Raw genomic sequence first — 21,649 nt, 5'->3', positions numbered from 1 at the left:
ACGACTTTATTTATTTATTTATTTTTGTCAGAAGAAGCATTTTCTTCTGCCTTTTAGCACAAGAACCCTAGCAACAAGTGAGAGAGACCCTGAGCTGAAAAGCCCAAACAATGGAGAGAACGGTTATTTCTAGATCCACTTGTGTGGGTCAGACTCAGTGGATGCCGATTCCTACCCGGCTACCGCAAAGCAGCCTAATTCACTTCATTTTTTCTGAATCACACACAAGTAAGTAAGGCGCACGACAGCAAGAGCAGACCCCAAGGACAGGGTTGCTGTTTGGGAAATAACAGTTTGGCTCACACTTTCTTAATCTTAAGAGAGGTTTGTGTTTTTCCCAGGATTTTGTTTACTGAAGGATTCCCTAAGCTGAAGCCATATTAGTTGAAAACAACCTCTCTTTTAATTTCTCCACTCATAAACTTAAATTAGTCCATGTGTGTCGTAGGACGTTAAAAAGGAGTTCTAAAAGGGAGAAATGCAGATCTATTGAGCTGTTTGTAGATTTTCACAATTTTTCAATCCTTTATTTCGGATTATGTTGTATATCTCACCATTGAAATTAGTGTATGTATGTGATGAATATGATTTGGAAACAAAATAGCTCCGTACTGCAGCAGTTTTATTCACATGTGGTTAAAGTACAGATTCTCAGTTTTTATTTAAGGATATCTTTATACATTATGGTTTCACCATGTAGGAATTGTAGCACTTTTTATACACCCCCCCCCCCCCATATCAGGGCACCATAATGTTTGGGATGTACTAATGTTATGTCAAACAGGTGTTTGGGGATTTTCTTTCTCATTATGGTCAGAATTCTTTGGTCATCTACTGTAGAGGTCTTTCTTGGCCTGCCAGGCCCTTTGCGATTACTGAGCTTACCAGTGCCCTCGTTCTTCTTAATGATGTTCTAAGAAGTTGATTTTGGTAAGGTTTGGCCTATGTCTCTTTTTTTTCTTATTTCTCAGCTTCATGATATCTTTCTTGACTTTCATTGGCACAACTGTGGTCCTCATATTGATATCTAGTTTTGATTCTAGGCTTTTGATTGCTTTTGGAGCTTAAAACAGACTCCAAAGGCAATCAAAAGCCTAGAATCAAAACTAGATATTGAAAGCTGTCTTGCAGCTGCACTGAGGAAGCAATTTATCACACCTGACTAATTGGAAACACCTGTGAAGCCATTTGTTCCAAACATTATGGTGCCCTGAAACTGGAGTGAGGGGTGGGGGGTGGGGGGTGCGGACGGGAGACTTTAATTTCTACATGGTGAAACCAAAATGTATAAAAATAGCCTTTAATAAAAGTTGAAAATCTGTACTTCTGCTGCTTGTGGATTGTTTGATTAAAAAAAATATAAAATGTGTGCCAAGTCAAGAAAAGGTGTCTGTCCAAAACAATTATGGAACTCACTGTATAATATTAATGATGTTTTATTAAATTGTTCTTTTATGTACAGATATACATAAATAATTAAATGCTTAGCGGTCATTATTTAAGTTTATTACAAAAATTAAGTATATATTGGACGGCATTAATGAATGTAGAGAAAGTGTAATTACTTTCTGAGTCTGGTCATATTTTATTAAAACTGTAGATTATTTACAAAAGCTGCAGTCGAACAAGAACAAGGCTCCCATGTAGAATGAGTGACATCTACTTGCATAGGACATGATACGAGTGCTTTATGCAACTTTATTTTATCCTGTGTGAAAATCTTTTGTACTTAATGCAGCAGAAATAAAAGTTTTCACGGAAATTTGTAACTGCTAGTTAATTGGAAGTAGGACCGGTCAAAGCCTTCATTTAAATTTAGCTGGGGAGAGGATATTGAGTTTGTAAATCCAGGAAAGCTTTGTACGCCAGAGGTGGTAAACTGGGTCTCCTTGCCTGAGATTTTCTGCTTCAAGTGACAGTGCCAAGGCTGTTTGCTGTTTAAAACGTGCTTGTGATGTCGTCCTTGTTATAGATGAAGCAGGAACACTTCATTTAATTTGCTATTATAAGTAACAGACTATGTTCCCTCATTTATAGAAGCACTGCTTTGTTACCTTGTATTTATTTTTAATCGCTCAACTTATTCATACTTATTTATGGCGCTGTTCCCTGGTGTACCCAGTATTTCTGTTGAACTACTTTACCACTGCTTTAACATTTACGCTGAACTGGTGGAGGATCGTTGTCCAGATTGTATTCTTGGATCTGTTTGATATTAAGCATGTGGTTGCTGTGGCTTCCAATCATTCAAATACTGATTTGCGAACCACACGTTTGAAAAAAATGTAAAACTTGTGATCCCCATGTTTTTTTTCTTCCAGATATTGAACACCCTGGTCAAAGGAGTTTCCAAACCGGTGACGTGTAAAATCCGAATTCTGCCCTCGGTGAGTGTCTGTCAGTCGGTCCTTATGAGGAGTGGAGCCCAGGGGGGGGGAAGGGAAATCAGCATCTGTTTATCAGTCTCGCTCTCCTCTGTTCCCTGCTTCTCTCAAAACATCTCCCACAAATTGTGGAAATTTACTGACAATTGGCAGTCAATGAGAACTAGTGAATGCGCTACGGTTCAGTTGTTATTTTGGGTGTTTTCAAGCCTAGATCTGATGTTAGCGGGTTTGTAACTTTTACAAACAAATTTTCTTGAGGGATTCTTCAGATAATGTGTAGAAATTACAATAACTGGGGGTGATGGGGTTGGGCAAGGACAAAAAGAATAAGAAGACAAATATTTTCATTACGTGAATTATTTACTGTTAACTTCAGTGTTTTCCAAACTGTCTTAAGTTACTAAATACATTTGAAAATGCTACATTACAACCTTTATAATGTAAATCTGCACAGAAGTTCAGGTTACTAAAAATAAAATAAAAGAAGATAAGTAGCGTAAGACGACACAGCAGCCATTAAAATGCAAGAAAGCCAGCTCAAGATAAAATTTGCTCAGAATTGTCCAGAATTGGAAGTTACTCTTAGCTATTTAGACCAAACTATTTTTCCTGCAGGCCCTTTATGTTTACAACACGCCACGCTAGAGTTTTTCCGACGCGATAAAATCGCATTACACACGGCAGGCTCCTGCTAGCGCTGTTGTTAAGAGGAGATCATCCAGGAAACTGAAAGAAGGAGCATTAATTGTCTTTAATTGCTTTAAGCTGCCCCCCAATGCACCTGCTGTGTAGTGTCCCACTTAATGTAGAAAAATGTAATCCTGTATTTTAAGGCCATTGTAGGAAAATATGGACAGAGAAACGGAGGCCGGCCTTCGGTATGCGTTTCATCCTTCCGTGCTTGAAGCGGAACTGCTGTGTTTCAGGAGGTTTTGGTGATTTTTCATACCACAGTGATGGTAGGCTAAATGTGAGACACAGCAGCTGTTATAAATGCAAGACAGCAAGTTCGAGTTGAAATTAATTTGACGTTGCCCGAAATGGAGCTCACTCGCGGCCGTATTCTTTGATGTCTCGGGATGACGTCCGAGGAGCGCTTCAGCCGCCGCTCGTGCCTTTTGTGTGCCTGCTGTCAAATATCGCACCAGCCTGCAAAGAAACAAAAACGGAGAGGGAATAATTGTAGTGCCCCCGGGGCGTAATAACAGCTTTTTTACAGCAACAAAGACCTGAACTTTCAGAAACCCCCCACTAATCATTTTTGTTTATGTCTGTTTTAGGATCGTAATAGCATGCTTTATGGTTTTATATGGCTGTTGGCTGTACAAATCTAATTTGTAGTTTGGTTCTAGGCGGGCAAAAGCTAATTTAAAAGTGAATACTTTTGTTTTTAAGAATGTATTGCTTTATCGATGTTGCACTGTCAGCTAGCTAATTGGCATGCTTAGCAAGAGGCAGAGACACAACTTGCTTGGCTATTATCCATTCAAATATAAATTAGAGGAGCTTTTTTTTTTGTTACTTAGGAATGGCCTGCTGTAATACTGGTTCAGTTTAATTACTCAAGAGTGTTGGTCAAACAAAAGTTTAGGCCATTTGCCATAGGTATCGCCCTCAAAAAAAGTGCAAGTCTGTAGACACTGCTGGCAAGCCCGACGTCATTCACAATGGCACTAAACCTCTTGCCATTTTGTGCTCGAGCGATCCGGCCAGCCTTGACCTCCCCTTTTCTTAAGAAGGATTTTCCCTCCCGTACGGGGTCTAAGCTTGTGGTTTCATTTCCTTTTCTCCTCCTCCTCCTCCTCCTCCTCCTCCTCCTCCTCAAATTGCCCGGTAGCAGATTAGACGGCTCCACCGTCCCGGTGGACTGGGTGAGGGGGTCACTAAAACACAGCCGCGGAGTCCCCTGCCCCTCACTTTGCCTTCGGCCGTAGCCATTGTGTTTCTCCGCCTCTCTCGCCGATGGTTCCTCGCGGCCTCTATCGGCTACCATCCTGCCATTTTGTGCAATACGTTACGAACGTCCTCAACCATGAAGCCCTTGGTCCATAACTAAGCACTTTGAACAGTTTAGTTTATTTTTTTTTAAGGGTGTCTTCAATTCATCAGTTGTTTATATGTAAACAGAGTAAATTCAACACATTTATGATACAAAAAATATTTTTATTCTATTTTTTTTCTTCAGAAGTATTCCGTGAACCTCTGAAGAGATAGCTGATCTTTGGACAGTCACTCCCATTTCAGGCAATGAGCTTTGCAACCATGTCGGTGTTGTAGCTGGCCTCCCGGCCACTTTTCGGGCAATTACCTTTCTTAACCAGTTGCTCAATTTAGTAGGGTTGGGTTGTTCCATATATTTGTGTTTTTTTAATTTTATTTTTTTATAATGAACTTAACATTACTCTTAGTAAGGTTCAAAGCTTTACCAATCTTTTTATAACCTTACAACCTCATCTCAAAATTCTGTGGGCACTTCCTTGCTCTTCGTAACTGCGAGACTGATCTGATCAGCTGTCAGACCTCACAAAGTCAGTGATATTTTCCTGCAGTTGAATATTTATGCTGTTAAACATAGGTGGATTCAAAATCAATATAGGTGTTAGCTTATTTAGTGTGGTTTCTCAAGAAAATGGAATCTGGCTTCTAAATTCTTTATTTCATTTTGACATTCTAGGGGGCTTTTATTAGAGTAGAAAAACTAATATTTTAACTTGACTTTGCAACATATGTATAGATACAATGCCACATACGTACAAATATTATAGAGAGCTTATACTTCTTCACTACGCTGTCTATAAGGTATGTGTGTATATTTGACTGTCTTTAATTCCCTCCTTCCGAATGTGTGTGCTTTGGCAAGGTTTTGGATGGGACTACTACCCCCTGAAAGGCCAGCTGGTCTGCTATGCCTCTGAAACAATGTGACCTAGAATTTCTGAATACATTTGCATAAAAGCATATGCCATTCCATGCTGGTTTTATTTGACTATTTTTTTCTTTGAGCCTTAAGCCCATTAAATTTACATTATTATTTCCCCAATGATAATTATTCATCTTTTCTGTATAATGCAGCAGAAAGATAAGGAATGTCTATTATTTAACGGGACTTTTGGGTGAATATTTATAAATGGCAGCATTCAGTCAAAACCATGTCTTCGGGAAGGAGCCCAAGAGGCCGATTCAGTTATTTGAGTTGCGGTACTTCAGATTTAATCTGCCCTACCCAAAAAGAGAAAAAAAATGTTGCAAATTAACATGGCTGCTCTGAGATTTTTAATGACCTGTGTTTTGCATTGGGATTTGGATGTGCCTGACGAAGACCTTTGAGGTCAAAACGTTGTACCATTAAATCACTTTGGGAGCAGAAAAAAACAGTGTGCAGATATACTCCGTCTTCTTACTAACTATTTTTTTTTTTTAATCCTGCACCTGTTGGAATATTTCGCATGTGCATGCATTCTCCCGGACTGCGGTTGCATTGGGATTGACCCAGGGAAACCATGTGACCGTGCGCCGTGTCTTTCAGCTGGAGAACACCGTCGACCTGGCTCGGAGGATCGAGAGGACAGGCGTGGCTGCCATCGCGGTTCACGGCAGGTAACCCGTCCTTTTTTTTAATTTTTTTTTTTATCATCTCGGTTCGTTGCATGCTACTCGTTGGGTCCCTGTTGCTCCCTGGATTCCAGCAAAATGCATTTGAGCTTTGCCAGGTTTGTTTGGTTTGCGTACCAAGCACACACCAGTGCACGCTGATTAACAGACTGCACGACTGCGTTATCGGGCCCGTTTGAAAGCGACAGCTTTTGACTGGACTTTTGTCCATGTGTTCATTCAAGGGAAAAAAAGGAATTTTTTTAGGAGAAACCCTGGCTGTCAGAACTCTTGTTTTCCTCACAGCCTTGGTATTTCGATGTTGTTTTCGGGTCTGTATTTAGCGTCCGAGGGAAAACTCGTTGCCCGTCCGTCCGCGCGTGATGAGTTTTTGTTACGCTCGGTCCTTTTCAGACGGCCTTCAGGTTTTTGTTTCTTTTCAAAACACAAAGAAAACAACAATTTCTTTTTCGGTGATTGCTGGAGTGTTCTTTAGGCAGGCACAGAACACTGCAGGGCCGTTTCTCGAATTGGAGGCTGAAGACCTGCTGTATGAAGCGCACAGGTCTACTATTAACCTAGAATTGGTTTGATAACACCGTGACTGTCCTGCTGGTAGACGAGAGGGAATGCGAGGTGTTGTTGTTATTGACCGAGTTACAAGGGGACATTTTGAGCCTAAAACAAAAGCCATTGAATTATTATTTTTTTTTTTTTGAAACTTTGTTTAGGGATTGGGGTTTTTGTTTTGACTTATGCCTGGATGCTTGTGGTGTGAAACGAGTTTCCCGGTCACGGTGCTGTGTTTGTGATTGGAAAGTGATGGGCACGCAGGTGATGGTCTTATGTTTGGCAATAGGAAGTGCGGTGCATCCTCGAGCTTGCCAGCAGTCGGGCTGAGCCAGTGCTGCTTGTCAAGTTGCTAGCTTGCCACGTCTCAGCTGTTGGAACTTTTCTTCTGGGAATGGGATTCCTAGCTGGGTTATACATGTATATTTTTCTTAATGACGCACTGTAAAATTTTAAACCAACATATTAAATTTACATTTAATATACAGACGGGTGACAAATGCATGGAAAACCTGAATAATTGAGTGAAGAAACATAACGAATGCAGATGCTTCCATACAAGTGCACTGCATGCTATAATGAAGCAAATAACATTTTATCATGCCCTGTGGCATGTATAACAATACTGAGCAGGCCCAGTTAACCTCGATTTTTGGATCAAGACGACTTTGAAAGAGGGTTCATTATTGGGGCATGGATGGCAGTCACAAAGATTGCTCAATTGGCTAGTGTTTCAATAGGAACAGTGACTAAAGTGACATCTGCATTTGGATCTATGGGAAAAATGTCAGTAAATAGGGTCAGGCATTGTGGTTGAAAACGCACATTCAGTGTCTGTGATTGTCGTGCATTAGTGTGATATTTCAGGAAATACAGAAGAGCAACTGTTCCTCAGGTAACTGAGAATGTCAATGCAGGACGTGATCAGACTGTCAGCAAGAACAGTATGTCGACATATGTAGAGATGGATATTATAGTTGGGTTGCAGTGCATAAACCCCTCATTACAAAGACAAATCCACATTAAGAGTTCAGTGATGCGAAAACCATAGGCACTGGTCTACAGAGATGTGGAAAAAAGTGGAGTCATAACTCCTCTATATATGTCTTATTTTTTAAAGAAGTTATTGAGTCGAACTTGTTAAATTGTTAAATTAAAATAGTTTTAATTTAATCTGCCCGGCTTTTCCATTTAAGTGTTCACACTTTAGTGTGACACCTTTTTTTGTGTTCTTGCCGTTAATGGCAGGTGAAGTTTTCAGTGCTAGAACTGACCGAAAAGGGGAAGATCAGAAAAAAGAAAAGGTCTCGAACCCGAAGCCGTCGTATTTTGCACGCGCTTACATTACATTACAGGCATTTAGCAGACGCTCTTATCCAGAGCGACTTACACAACTTTTTTTTACATTGTATCCATTTATACAGCTGGATATATACCGAAGCAATTTTGGTTAAGTACCTTGCTCAAGGGTACAACGGCAGTGTCCTACCCGGGAATCGAACCTGCGATCTTTCGGTTACAAGCCCAGTTCCTTACCCACTGTGCTACACTCCGTCTTTGTTTGCGGGCGGGCCTCGTGTCAAGACTTCGCCAGACTGTGGGGAGATGGCCTGAAACGGGTTTCCGCGGTCGCGGCGCCGGGTTTGTGATTGGCGGGCGACGGGAACGCAGATGACTGGCTCAGCGGTGGGCCTGCCTGGCTCTGATGGCTGTGCTGTCGGGCCCGCAGGGGGGAAACCGCAACTCCAGAAACGGAGGGGGGTGGGAGGTGGGGGGCTCCGGAGGGAGATCCGGCCTGCCGCACAGGTGCGGGACGGGAACGCCGGAGCCGCCCGCGAGGCAGAACGAGTCGATGACAGATGCCGCCGCTTCGGGTTCGAGGTTGGGCGATTTTACTTTGACGCCGCCTCGCCGGGGTCGGCCGAACCTGTGCCGAGGATCGCGTCGCCCGGGGTACGGGAGGGTTCGGTCGGTTAGGGGTCCTCGTTTCGACGCTCTCCGGGCACCCCCGTGCTGGCCGATCGGAAGCCAGTGGGCTGAGGGCCAAAGCCGCGTGTGATGGGCCTTCCCCCGACTTCGCTCTCTGCGAGCTCAGCTGTGGGCTGCGGCGTGAAAAGAAGCAGGCTGGTCACACCACACGCTTCAGAGGAGAACCGCGGATGTCTTCACACGGTAGATTGGGCCATAGGGACCACTGAACATGGCTGCAGTAGGAAATAGTGTATTGGACATTGCAAATTAGGTTGGGAATTGGACAAGTACGGCTCTATGTTGGATGTCAAAAATCTTTAGAAAATAATAATAATACATAAAACTAAAAAACAACCTCAGGATTGCATGTAGTGATAATACACAGTGATCCTAATGTGTCTGACTGTTGTCTCCTCTCCCAGGACCAAAGAGGAGCGGCCACAGCACCCTGTCCATTGTGATGCCATCCAGGCTGTGGCTCAAGCCGTGTCCATTCCCGTCATTGCCAAGTGAGTCTTCCCACAATGCCTTGCTGTTAGCATATGTCACCTGTGATGGTCTGCTAAAGGACCTTAAACAGACGTCACTAAATAAATTGTGGTTTTAACCTGTATATGTACGTATTTCTGAGGAATCATTGTCACATCTTAAAGCATGCACAGTACATTTATAAAGCAAAAATGTTTCAATTTCATTCATTGAAGTTGGTCACTGTCTGTCCACTAACCACTTTAAGACCCAAAATGACGTATTTGTAGTCACTGAGTTTCTCATTGCCCCTGCATTCAAATTTATGATGTGCTTTTGTCTGAATGAACAGAGGATTTTCAAAGCCTCTCTGAAACACTGGTCTCACAAAATGGTTAACCCCACTCCCACCCTGAAAAACACACTTGGAGCGTTATAGAGTAACAGACCTTAGTGGGAGAAAAGATTGGAAGCATATATGAGTTTTTAAAAGCAGGTAACCCATACTTTTTCAACTGCAGGCAGACTCTAGGCTGTCAGCTCTGTGGTTTTCACCTCCTTACCGAGACATTATTTCATTTTTGCTTAAGCCAGTTCACTTCTAAGCCGATTTATCTACCCGGGGAATTCGTTTGAAGAGGTATTTGGGGCAGGGAGAGGGAGGTCGGCCCCTATTTCAGTTAATCAAGCCTAATTGCGGACAGGTTCCAGCAGTCACACAAGCCCAAATTGTTTAGTCAGATGTTTTGTCGCGGCTTGTTTCGAAGATAAGCCTGCCGCCATTGATTCTGTACATCCGTAATGTGTTTGGGATCGTTGTTGCTGACAGTATCATCCATTTGGGCGAAGTCTCCACTCAGAGCCACACTGATTGCTAATTAGGGGGTTGAAACGCAGCAGTGGCTGGAAACCCTATGGGCTTTGCTTGGATTATTTATTTCTTTCTTTATTTATTTCTTGGCTTTGACGTTTTAGCATAACATTTTAGCTGTTTTGCCGGAAGCATGCCGAACTTGGTAGGCAAGTTTGGATGGCAGAACTCTTGCCTCAGCTATAGTGCGCATTAACAAAAATGTGCCCCGTTTGGCAAATAATTGTAAAAGTTGGTACATGGGTCACTCCTCAGGAACACGTTCGCTCCAAAAGACTAAAAGCTTTTGCACATCGGATTTTCCACCATTTTCTTGGGGGGACTTAAAATGCATCTCCGCAAACAAATATTGACTGATTCACACAAAATGTAAGCCTGTACGGGTATTACTTTTCTTGTGGTTATGTCCAAGGATGATCGAAAGACAAACTTAACAAACATCACATTACAGGCATTTAGGGACTTACGTAAACTTGCACCCGGTTGTGCATTCTCACAGTCATGTTTGCATATTCGAGGCGGATTGATGAAATATCACCCAACTGGGTTGACATGATTGCTCATATTACTGGATTTCACGGCCATAGCGTGGGCTTTCTCAGCTCACACGGTGGTGCTAGACAGCTCCAACTTTGCAAAAAAAAAATGGAATTGAAAATCACTATTCATTCAGATTATGTGAAAACTTGGAAAGGTTGTCCAATGTATCCTTCAATTCACTAGGAAATCAGTAAAAATCATTGCTACATCACAAGGGCCTTAAGGTTGATGTTGTGGTCGATAATTTTAGTCAGCGAAGGCGTGTGTGTGCGTGCGTGTTTTTGTGTGTGTGCCTGTTTGTGTGTGTGTGTAATCAGGTGCCTTTGTCTCTACAGCAGAGGCTGCATGTGCATCTGATTCTTTCCCCTGTTTGTTTGTGTGACCATGTCTTTATGTCAGCCTCTCTGAGTTCAGCCAAGAATGCTTGTATTTCATCGTCTGCTTTTAACTCTTACCTGCCCACCTCCCTTTTATTCTTATTCTCTCTCTCTCTCTCTCTCTCTCTCTCTCTCTCTCTCTCTCTCTCTCTCTCTCTCTCTCTCCCGCCCGCCCCCCCGCCCTCCCTCCTGCAGCGGGGGCTCTCTGGACCTGGTCAAAAGCCACGGGGACATCCGGTCGTTTCGGGAGGCCGCCGGGGCGTCGTCGGTGATGCTGGCGAGGGCGGCCATGTGGAACCCGTCGGTGTTCCGCAGCCAGGGGGCGCTGTCGCTGGAGCGCGTCATGGAGGACTACATCCGATACGTGAGTTCCGCTTGCAGGCTGCCGCGGCCTCAGGTTCCATCGCGAGCGTGACATGGGCCCGTTACTGTTGTCCCTGACTATCTCCACTTCTGTATTGATGATGTAAACATTGCGTATTACATTACATTACCTTACAGGCATTTTGGCAGACGCTCTTATCCAGAGCGACTTACAACAAAGTGTATAACCATAACCAGGAACAAGTGTGTCGAAAACCCTAGAGGGAAGTACCGGTCCAAGTGCGGGGAACAACCGCATAGTTCAACTTGGACCCTGTAGGTTAAACTGATTAACACTAACGCAATCAAGAACAGCAACAACGCAGTCTATGCAAAAATGCAAGCAGCAGTTAAGACGAGCGCATTAACTAAGTCAACTACGAAACAGCTACCTAGTTACAACCCTAAGCTTACAGTCAATTTAGAGATTACAGGGAGGTGGGGCTGGATGGGGAGAGGTGCAGCCTGAAGAGGTGAGTCTTCAGTTGTCACTTGAAGCGCTTAATGGAAAAATGTTCTTTTTTTGTTCACTCAGCAGTTGAGTCCAACTGTATTTGACTTTGCTTGTTGTGGGTGAACTGTGCTATGCTGAAGAACTTTGTGTTACTAGTGGGTGAATCGACCTGTGCTATAAAAATATGACTGTTGATGGTGGGTGAACTTGGCTGTGCTGTATGAATATGACTGTAGATAGTGGGTGAACCTGGCTGTGCTGTATCAATATGACTGTTGATAGTGGGTGAACTTGGCTGTGCTGTATGAATATGACTGTTGATAGTGGGTGAACTCGGCTGTGCTGTATGAATATGACTGTTGATAGTGGGTGAACTTGGCTGTGCTGTATGAATATGACTGTAGATAGTGGGTGAACTTGGCTGTGCTGTATGAATATGACTGTTGGTAGTGGGTAAACTCTGCTGTGGTGTTTGAATATGACTGTTGTGAGTGGGGACACTGGGCTGTGCTGTATCAATATGACTGTTGATAGTGGGTGAACTTGGCTGTGCTGTATGAATATGACTGTTGATAGTGGGTGAACTTGGCTGTGCTGTATGAATATGACTGTAGATAGTGGGTGAACTTGGCTGTGCTGTATCAATATGACTGTAGATAGTGGGTGAACTTGGCTGTGCTGTATGAATATGACTGTAGATAGTGGGTGAACTTGGCTGTGCTGTATGAATATGACTGTTGGTAGTGGGTGAACTTGGCTGTGCTGTATGAATATGACTGTTGGTAGTGGGTAAACTCTGCTGTGGTGTTTGAATATGACTGTTGTGAGTGGGGACACTGGGCTGTGCTGTATGAATGTGACTGTTGGTAGCGGGGGACACTGGGTTGTGCTAGCTGCCATAACTGCTGTGTGTTTGCAGGCTGTGCGCTATGACAACCATCCCTCCAATACCAAGTACTGCCTGTGTCAGATGCTGAGAGACAGGGTGGAGTCGCCCCTGGGAAAACGGCTCCACGCAGCCCAGACCGGCGCGGAGATCTGGTACACCCTGTCCCTCTAATCTATTCTAATCACACAGACAAATACACGCTCTTGTTCTGAACTGGGTAATATGAACACCCCCCCCACCTCCTTCTGTCTCTCTCCCTCACTCTCTCTTTCTCTTTCTCGCACTCTTTCGCACACACTCTCCTGTCTTCTGTCGTTATCACGCTCCTGCCATCTCTACTTTTCTCTCACTCCTCCTCCTCGCACTCCTCCTCCTCCTCTCTGTATCTCACTCACCTGTGTTTCACAGGCCTCTGCAGTCTGTCACTGGCCCCTGCGTGCAATCTTTCTCTCTGCAGGGGATCCCCCTATCCTTCTCATTCTTTTCCTCTGACCCCCCGCTCCCTCCATCTCTCCGGCTCGCTTACGAGCCCATTATTGTCGTTTTCACGTAGATGCAACCTTGGACACCCATACCGTACCTGCCTTGATGACAAACGAAACTCATTAAGTGCAGAAGCTCTTTACTAGCTTGAGCTCGCGATGTATCGATCCAGAGAAAGTCAGGTGGTCTTGCCTTTTCACTCGAATCCAATCCCGTTGCTGGTGGCGTGTTGACACTTGCCATGATGCTGTGACGCTAAAAGAATTCTAGTTGTTTTTGTTTTTGCTGCACTCAGACTCTAAGCAGCCTTTATTAAATCAAGTAAATGTCACAGTACTACCGTTATATGTCGATCGTCCTCGTGTTTCTTTTGTTCAGTGTCACTTAGAACGGTAATTTAACATAATTTTATACTGATATACTGAATGAGGAGTATGTTTAACATACATTTGTGGTTTTATTCCTTTTCTAAATGCCACTTTTAAAGGGGAAATTGAGAATAATTGTTCTGAGAAGATTTATTTATTTTTTTAACCTGGAGAGAGCGTGAACGCTGATGTCGGCACGTGACTGCCCTCTGCTGGTGGATTTCTGGTAAAAGTCCTGCTCGACTTAGTACTGACAACCGGCCAATGTCCGCGGCCGCCCAGCGGCTCAAAGTGACCCGGTCACAGCCGCTGGCGTTCTGAGCCTGGCCTTCAGCCTTCCTGCGGCGGTGACCGTCGTGCTTTATGGAACCTTGGAGGCTGAGAGAGAGAGAGAGAGAGAGGGAAACTGGGCTGAGCCCGTTGTGTCTGGGGGCCCCGCAGCGAGGTGTTCGGATTGGAGGATTTCTACGAGGAGAGTCAGGCCCGTCTGCTGGCGAGGCGGAAAGCGCTCCGGGCCGACCCCTGCCTGGCGGACCGGCTCACCATGGACGGCGACGTCGCCACCATGCCCGTCCGGTTCGACAGGTCAGTCCCGCGGGCGAGGGACGGTGGGGGTGAGGGGGGGTTTTGGGTGAAATGTTTGGGGTGTTATGCCTGGAATATTAAAGCGAATAACAGTATGCTGGATTTTACTTTACGGTACATTACAGGCGTTTAGCAGACGCTCTTATCCAGAGCGACTTACACGACTTACGTAGCATTTACATTGCGTCCATTTATACAGCTGGAATGCAGATTAAGTTCCTTGCTCAAGGGTAACAACGGCAGTGTCCTACCCAGGAATCGAATCTGTGACTTTTAGGTTACAAGACCAGCTCCTTACCCATCATACTACACTGCCAGTTTTCACACAAATGGTATAGGAGACGGTTGGTAAATAAGCGGGGAACTCTGTTGCGAATGGGGTCCAAATTTGGGAGGTGGGGGCAGAGGACGCGTTGCTCTCAGGGTTCACCGCGACGCGTGCGTTTCAGGAGGGAGTACCCGCCACAGATCACTCCCAAGATGCACCTGCTGGAGTGGAGCCGGAGGGAGAAGCTGGAGCAGCCGGCGTACGAGACGGTGAGACGCCGTGCGGCGAAGCCACGCCCCCTACGGGCGCGCATGAGCTAAAGCTGCGCTCGCCAAACTTTTTCAGTACGCAGTCCGCTAAATGAGGAAACGCGTTTTCTCTCACCAGTCTCTTATTGAGCTACGAGTGAAATATAACATAGCATTCCAAACAGACATTAAGAAGAACTTTTTCACACAGAGAGATGTCAATGTGTGGAATAGCCTGCCAGGTCACGTATGGGGGCGACATAGCTCAGGAGGTAAGGGCGGTTGTCTGGCAGTCGGAGGGTTGCTGGTTCGATCCCCGCCCTGGGTGCGTTGAAGTGTCCCTGAGCAAGACACCTAACCCCTAACTGCTCTGGTGAATGAGAGGCAACAATTGTAAAGCGCTTTGGATAAAAGCGCTATATAAATGCAGTCCATTTACCATTTACCATTTATGTAGTAGAGGCAGACACTCTGGGGATTTTCAAGACCTGGCTTGATACGGTGTTAGATACTAGTCTGTAGGAAATCAGAGCACTAATTTAGTTAGGAAAATGGCAACATTGTTGGGCTGAATGGCCTGTTCTCGTCATTATATTATGCTATGTTATACAGTACATTCTAATGTGGATTTAATGCTTTGGCTGTATGCCCACTAGCACAGAGCACGTAGCAAGTCAAGTGTTTAATTTGTATGCGAGTATCAATGGGAGTTGTACGATACACGGTAAATTATACTTGTCGTGCAACCCAGCGTAACTTTTCCCACCACCTGTCAATGGGTCCTGACCCACACTTTAGGAAACACCGCACTGAAGGTCTGACCCGTCCTGGCCCAGAGAACTTCTTTCCTAAAAAAGAAATACAACGTTTGCCACAAACCTGACAGGAGAAGCCACTGGCGACATGCTATATAGAACTCTCCGGAAATACACATCTGAACATACAGTCCTCTGCGTTGCGTTTTGTATATACTGTTTCAATATGCTAAATACTTGCAAGCATTAAACCGTAAATGCTCAACAAACATGCATATTCTAAACTGAAATGAAATGAGTCTTGAGTGCTGTATAGGAACACTTGAAGAGCTAATTGAAGTGCGTTGGCTGTCTAGGTTTCTCTCGGCAATGCTGAAATATGATTGCGCTGAGAAAGCAGAAAAAAGGCCATCGCAATAGCGCTCAATCCAGTGCATTTCTCGTAATCAGGAAAGTGACCATAAATGTGCTTAACTATAAAAAAAAGATTGAATTTTATGCACAGTGTGCATTTTACACAGAATGTTTAAAGGGCACTCAGTTTGTACGCCACCGTGTCTTTCATTCATTTTCGCACACTTTTTTGAGATTGTCACTGGGAAGTAATCAGAGGCTAGGCTGTTTGTAACTGGGCCTTCTGTAATTCACATTTTGAAAGTAAAGAATTACTGATGGGCTTTGATGACTGTACTGAATTGCCCAAGGCAAATTATTGACAAGCAACGGCACGCTCTCTTCTAAATGCACATCAATTGATTCGGCTGAAAGCGTGCCCCACGTCGAATGTAATTGTGTGTGTGTGTGTGTGTGTGTGTGCGTGTGCGCGTGCGCATACGCATGCCTGTGTGTGTTATGTGTATGTTACGAACAGGTCCAGCGACCACTTGACAGGGGGTTCCAATCTACTGTGACAGTGGGTGACAAGAAGTACAGGTCTACCTTGTGGTGAGTATTTCACACACACACACACACACACACGTGTACACGCATGCACGCACACACACACACACATGCACATACACTCGCACACACACACACACACACACACGCACGTGTACACACACGCACACACACAGACACGTGTACACACACACACACACACACACACACGTGTACACGCACACACACACACACATATATGCACACATACACACACGCACACACACACATGCACATACACACACACACACACACACACACACACACACCTATGTGTGTTTTCTTTCGCGTTTCCCCGCGCAGGGAGAAGTCAAAGAAGTTTGCGGAGCAGGCTGCGGCCATCGTGTGCCTGCGCGCCCTGGGCGTGCCGGAAGGGCGGAGCGGCGAGCCGGAGGCGGGGCTCGTCAGCAAGCGCAAGAGGGAGGAGAAGAGAACCGGCGAATCGGAGGAGAGCTCCAACGGGGTCCCCGACGCCCCCGACTCCGCCTGCAGGAAGAGGCACCTGTCAAAGACTCTGCAGGAGGAGGTGAAGGGGTAGGAGCGAATGCCCTCCCCCCACCTCCCCCCCCCCCCCCCTCGGTCCCAAACGCCCAGGGGGGAACAGTACAACCGAACCGCCACCTCAGCCCGGCCTTGGAACTCCTGAAACTCCGATACCTTCGTCGCCGGGCTCTTCGGCGCAGTCTGTTGACTGCGTTCTCATTAACAAGACCCTGCGCTCTGCGATCAGACGCCTGGGACTGGACTGAGTTTGGGGGGGGGGGGGCGGGTGCTTCTGCCTGTCCGATGCAGGTTGACCTTCCTTCCAGGCCACAGGCCCTCTGGACTGCAGAGCTGAAGAGGTGGATTAGCCGTTGGGAATACCCTCCAGTGAGCGTCAGAGCCGGTCAGGTCACAACTCCAGTCTAGATTTTAAGACCTCTCTCTCCTCTGTTTTCTTTTAACATGCAATCGTTTTTGTTTCGGGTTCATTTTCGAGGTAGTTTTACACCCAGGGGTGTTGATTTTATGTCTTCAGGAAGCATGTTTGTGTTTTAATAAACCAAGAGCCTTTGAGTTTTCTAATCATACTTTCCCCCCCCTTTGCTCAAAGAAGGATTATGGTCCATTACCGGGAATTATTTTTTGAGGAAAAGATACACGTTGTAAAGAAATGCTAAAACCAGTATGCGTCCGCAAGTAAAAACCCAGGGAGCATGTTTTCACCAGGGGCATCTAACAAGGGAATCCAAGTCTGGATGCTGGCATTGATACTCTTTTAATGTAACAAATGCACAAGGATTACAAAACCAATCTGATTTTTTTCCCCCTCTACTGAAAGAAAAGGTGCAAAAAATTCCTTGGAAAAAAAAATGCATGCCATTGCCAGGAAATGAAATGACATCTGAATTGTGCTTAACGTGTGCATGTCACAGTTTCATTATCTTTCTTGACCTTTTTGGGTTCCATTCATTTCTCTACAATAATAGGTTGCATTTCTGGTATTAACCAGATGAGGGCAGCATAGGCCACTATTGAATGGAGAAAATACAACGATTACTGGCGTCTTAATAACATACATAACTGTATTGATAATAAACTGTTTGAAAAAGGTCATCATGTATAGAAAGATATTTATTTTGTTCAAATAAGATTTTATGATGGTGAAAAGGTGAGCATGGTAGGGTTTCGGAGTACTACATTTCAGAGGAGTGGGGTTAAACTGGAATTAATGGTATATGGGAGTCTGTTCCTTGGGTCGTTTGCAGAAGACTGTCAAATCTTAATAAAACATTGTGGTTTCATTCTAAATCCAATAACTCTGGTTATTATTGCGCCTGATGTCAGAATTACTTCTCACCCGTATAAAATCCTAGGTAATATTTATAATTAAATGCTCAGTGATTTTTGATACTGTATGCTGATCATTTTGAAGATACAAGAGCAGATTATAGTACAAGTTTCTGAATAAAAAACTCTTTCATGGATGGTTTATGGAACATTCTGGAAAACTGCGTTCAGCGTGGTTGAGCCGCGGTGGCCCTGACCTTCCCGTGACATTGCCCGCCGAGAGGGGAGTCCAGAAACCGGCGTGTCTGCCTGACGGCGGCCTGGAGCCAGTACTTCTGCCTAACGAGCCAAAATTCTGCCTCCCTGTCAGGGGTGAGTGCAGCGAGATCAGATTTTGCCACAGACAAAGCAGCCTGGCCCTTCGCAGAACCAGGGAGGCCGGTGTGTTCGGTAACCCCCCCCCCCCCCCCCGTGTGTTTACACACCCAACGAATACTGGAAAATGTGCTTTGCGCCTATAGATCAGTGGTTTCCAAACTCGGTCCTGGGGCCCCGCTGTGCGTGCTGGTTTTCGTTCTGACCACAATCGCAATCTCGTCATTTTTAACTGATGATTTCTCTTAATTTTTTAATTTCGTGTTTAGAAGGGTTATTTATCCTCTTAAACCATATTGCGTAATTTTGTGAAATAGCTTTGCATTCCACAGGGAATATAATTCACTTGTTGATATTGTACTACGTTGTGATGATTGTGCTACATTGCAAGCAAACAATTACATAAAAAGAGGGAACTTTTTTTTGATCGAATGAAATACGGGTAAATCATTAGGCTCCTAATTAGGTTGCTGAACACGTGTTTAATTCCTTTCATATTTTTTTTCATAAATTTATTAACACGATGCAGGTTTGACTCATCATCGTTTGCTTTGTCTTTGAATTCTTGATCATCTTCCAGATGGTTAGTCTTAATGGCCAGGTGTTCACACTTTCTCCAATTAGGAGCCTATTGATTCACCTCAGTCTTTCATTCAAAGTTTTACCTATTTTTATGCAACTGTTTGCAATATTACACAACAAGGACAATATGAACGTGACAATTTTATTCTTTATGACATGGATAGCTATTTCTAACGATGTGGCTTAAGAGGGTAAATAATCCCTCTAAACATGAAAAGTACCTAAGAAAAAATAACTGCTTAAAATTCTGGGATTGCGACTGCTTGGAACGAAAACCCAGCATACACAGGCACCAGGATCGAGTTTGGGAACACCTGCTGCAGAAGGAACTACCCTGTATGTCAGAACTGTCCAACTCTGTTCCTGGAGATCTACCGTCCTGCAAGTTTTCACTCCAACACTAACAAAGCACACCTCATTCAACAGCTAGGGATCTCATTGAGCTGCTAATTAGTAGAATCAGGTGTGTGAAATTAGGGATGAAATGAAAACTTACAGGACAGGAGAGCTCCAGGAGCAGGCAGCCCTGCTCTGTGTGTATGCAGATGCAGTTTGAAAAGTTGCTTGTAAACTGCCTGCTGATAAAGTGATGTATGAAGTTGCCCTCTGTTATGTGAGCAGGTTTTTCAGTTAAAATAAATGGTTCACTACAGTGAAAGGACACTGCATTTTGTACATTCTCTGTATGTTTTTAGTCCAGCCAAGCCTCCTGGTAAATATTCAGTATTTGTGTGTTTTTTTTTTTTTTGTGCACCATCCAATCAGCAAGAGGATGTCAACACTTGATGCATTGAGCATGTGGTGCAGGGCATACTGCAGAGTTCTCTATGATAATGGAATTAAGGTTGTTTGGAGTGCAGCCTCACACCACCAGTAAGGAGAAGAACAAGGTTTTATTTACCTGGCTAATAACTGAAGAAATAACGTCAAATATACTGAAGTTTTACATTATCTGGCACTGATGAGCTTGATGCTGTAACCTTTGCTGTCATCTTACTTTTTCTATTTCACTTAATTGAGCACCATTTACACAAGTTGATTAATTATTTTTGCTAGGCCTGAACATCTTATTTTTTGCAGTGTGCTAGCAGCCTCTTCTTTTTCAATGTACTTTGAGAAATATTTTGCATGCAATGTTACTAACTCTTTAAAGTGAGTCAAAGCTAGAGATGGGCAACCTTTTTCTCATTTCATTCCTAGATGTGTAACTGCCATGAGTGAGTCAGCCCCCACGGCTAAACTGCGATGGCTGTCCAAAAAGGGAGATTGCAGGTCTTTGTAAGCGATGCGTATAACAAAGGTTAAGTCCTTGAAAGAAAAACCTGACACGAGAGTGGCTTTCTTCCCTTTTCACAACTGTTTGTTGTCTTTATGAGAACACGGTCGCAAACCACACCAACACCCTCCTACACAATCTGCGGATATCTTGTTTTTTATCTCCACCTTTTAAAGGTCATCAGAGAAGATAAGGCACTGAGCTAATCTGAATTGTAAACAGTGAGAGTCAAGACATGCTTGCAGCAACAGGGAAAAGAGAACAGGGAAAAAAGAGCTTGGTAGTCATTTTCTCCGTGATGTTTTACGCACACAGCAGTTTTGTGGAATGCACAGTATGCTGTAAGCTCACTTTTAGGTGAAGTCGTCCAAACTGACTATTTGTTTTGCGTGAGTGAACTTGTTGGTCAGAGGGCCCAGAGAGGTGTGTCCGGCAGGCAGTGTAGTGGCAGCTCCGCTGCACTGCTCTGAGTTGATTAGTACAGTCTGTGCAAATGGACCGGTGACATGACTGTCTTAAATATTGGCGCTGCTGATTTGGGTAAATGCATTAAAAAAGAATTTCAGACGACAGGAAACGTGAGGCTGTTATTGCATCGAAACCGAACTGAAACGCCCACGGTCGCTGAACAAAAAAAGGTCTCTTTTTTTTTTAAATCTGTTATCTGTAACATATCAGTATTCGGCACAAATACTGCATCACTTTGTGTCACAAATTAATTTATTACTTTATTACAGGTGCGTTGAAACATCATGCCCTCTTGATCTGTTTTTTGCGCCAGTAGTTACAACTTTGTGGTGTACTTGCTCCTTTTCGTTCATATCCAGCAAACTTTGAATTAGGCACCGTATATGTAGTTGCCTACTCATCAGTTCTGAGTGCAGTTGTCTGCTCCTATCGGTTAGAATATCGACTTTTATACTTTGGATGATTGCCAAGCCTTGTCATTTATATCTTTATACAGATGTGCCCACTTTTTCCATTTACTACTCCCAGCACACATAATAAAATGCCCTGGATGGTTTGTCGTGGTACCAGCCCCGTCGTGCAATTTATAGATTATGACATGAATCAGTATTGACTCACAATTGTTTTACATTTCTCTACATAACTCATTACATTTAGTATTTTTCCCCTGTGTAGCCCCTGGAGATTACCCAAATGCATTTGAACCAGTGTGACACTAACGCAGTGATTACAGAGCATCACTTGGCTATTATTTGCTTTTTGCCATCATCACCAGGAGCAGGAGTATATGGAAGCATTAGCACAAGCCAAACTGCCAATCACACGAGAAGTTTAGATAAGCAAATGATAAAGGTTTAAAAGGCTAGATTTGAGCTGACTGATTGGACTTGCGATTGAGGGTTTTAGGTCATTTATATGTCTTTATAAATGACCATTTATTTAAAGTAGTGAATTCTCACTTTTATTTGCAGGGCTGTGGGCAGCAGTATATGCCTGTGGAATTAAAAAAGAATGTGATATGAGGCAGTGATGACCGAGTGCCTTTTTCAGT

The 21,649-nt window shown here is 44.1% G+C and overlaps 1 protein-coding gene across 5 annotated transcripts in view; it reads left to right on the top strand.

The window, feature by feature from the left end:
• dus2 (dihydrouridine synthase 2) overlaps window positions 1-17,918 on the top strand; it is a 32,619-nt gene extending 14,701 nt beyond the window's left edge. For all 5 annotated transcript variants that reach the window (XM_035418243.1, XM_035418244.1, XM_035418245.1 and 2 more), the window contains 9 exons: window positions 2,322-2,387; window positions 5,914-5,984; window positions 8,942-9,028; window positions 10,971-11,139; window positions 12,512-12,633; window positions 13,774-13,917; window positions 14,367-14,454; window positions 16,060-16,133; window positions 16,431-17,918. In XM_035418243.1, the coding sequence (XP_035274134.1) occupies window positions 2,322-2,387; window positions 5,914-5,984; window positions 8,942-9,028; window positions 10,971-11,139; window positions 12,512-12,633; window positions 13,774-13,917; window positions 14,367-14,454; window positions 16,060-16,133; window positions 16,431-16,665 (1,056 nt within the window). In that variant the 3' untranslated portion in view covers window positions 16,666-17,918. The remainder of the gene's footprint in view (window positions 1-2,321; window positions 2,388-5,913; window positions 5,985-8,941; window positions 9,029-10,970; window positions 11,140-12,511; window positions 12,634-13,773; window positions 13,918-14,366; window positions 14,455-16,059; window positions 16,134-16,430) is intronic.
• Window positions 17,919-21,649: the final 3,731 nt, after the last annotated feature.

Source organism: Anguilla anguilla, chromosome 5 (genome assembly GCF_013347855.1).
Source record: "Anguilla anguilla isolate fAngAng1 chromosome 5, fAngAng1.pri, whole genome shotgun sequence".
NCBI classification, from domain to species: domain Eukaryota; kingdom Metazoa; phylum Chordata; class Actinopteri; order Anguilliformes; family Anguillidae; genus Anguilla; species Anguilla anguilla.
The sequence above is the reverse complement of the archived record's forward strand: the minus strand, read 5'-3'. Positions and strand labels throughout refer to the sequence as shown.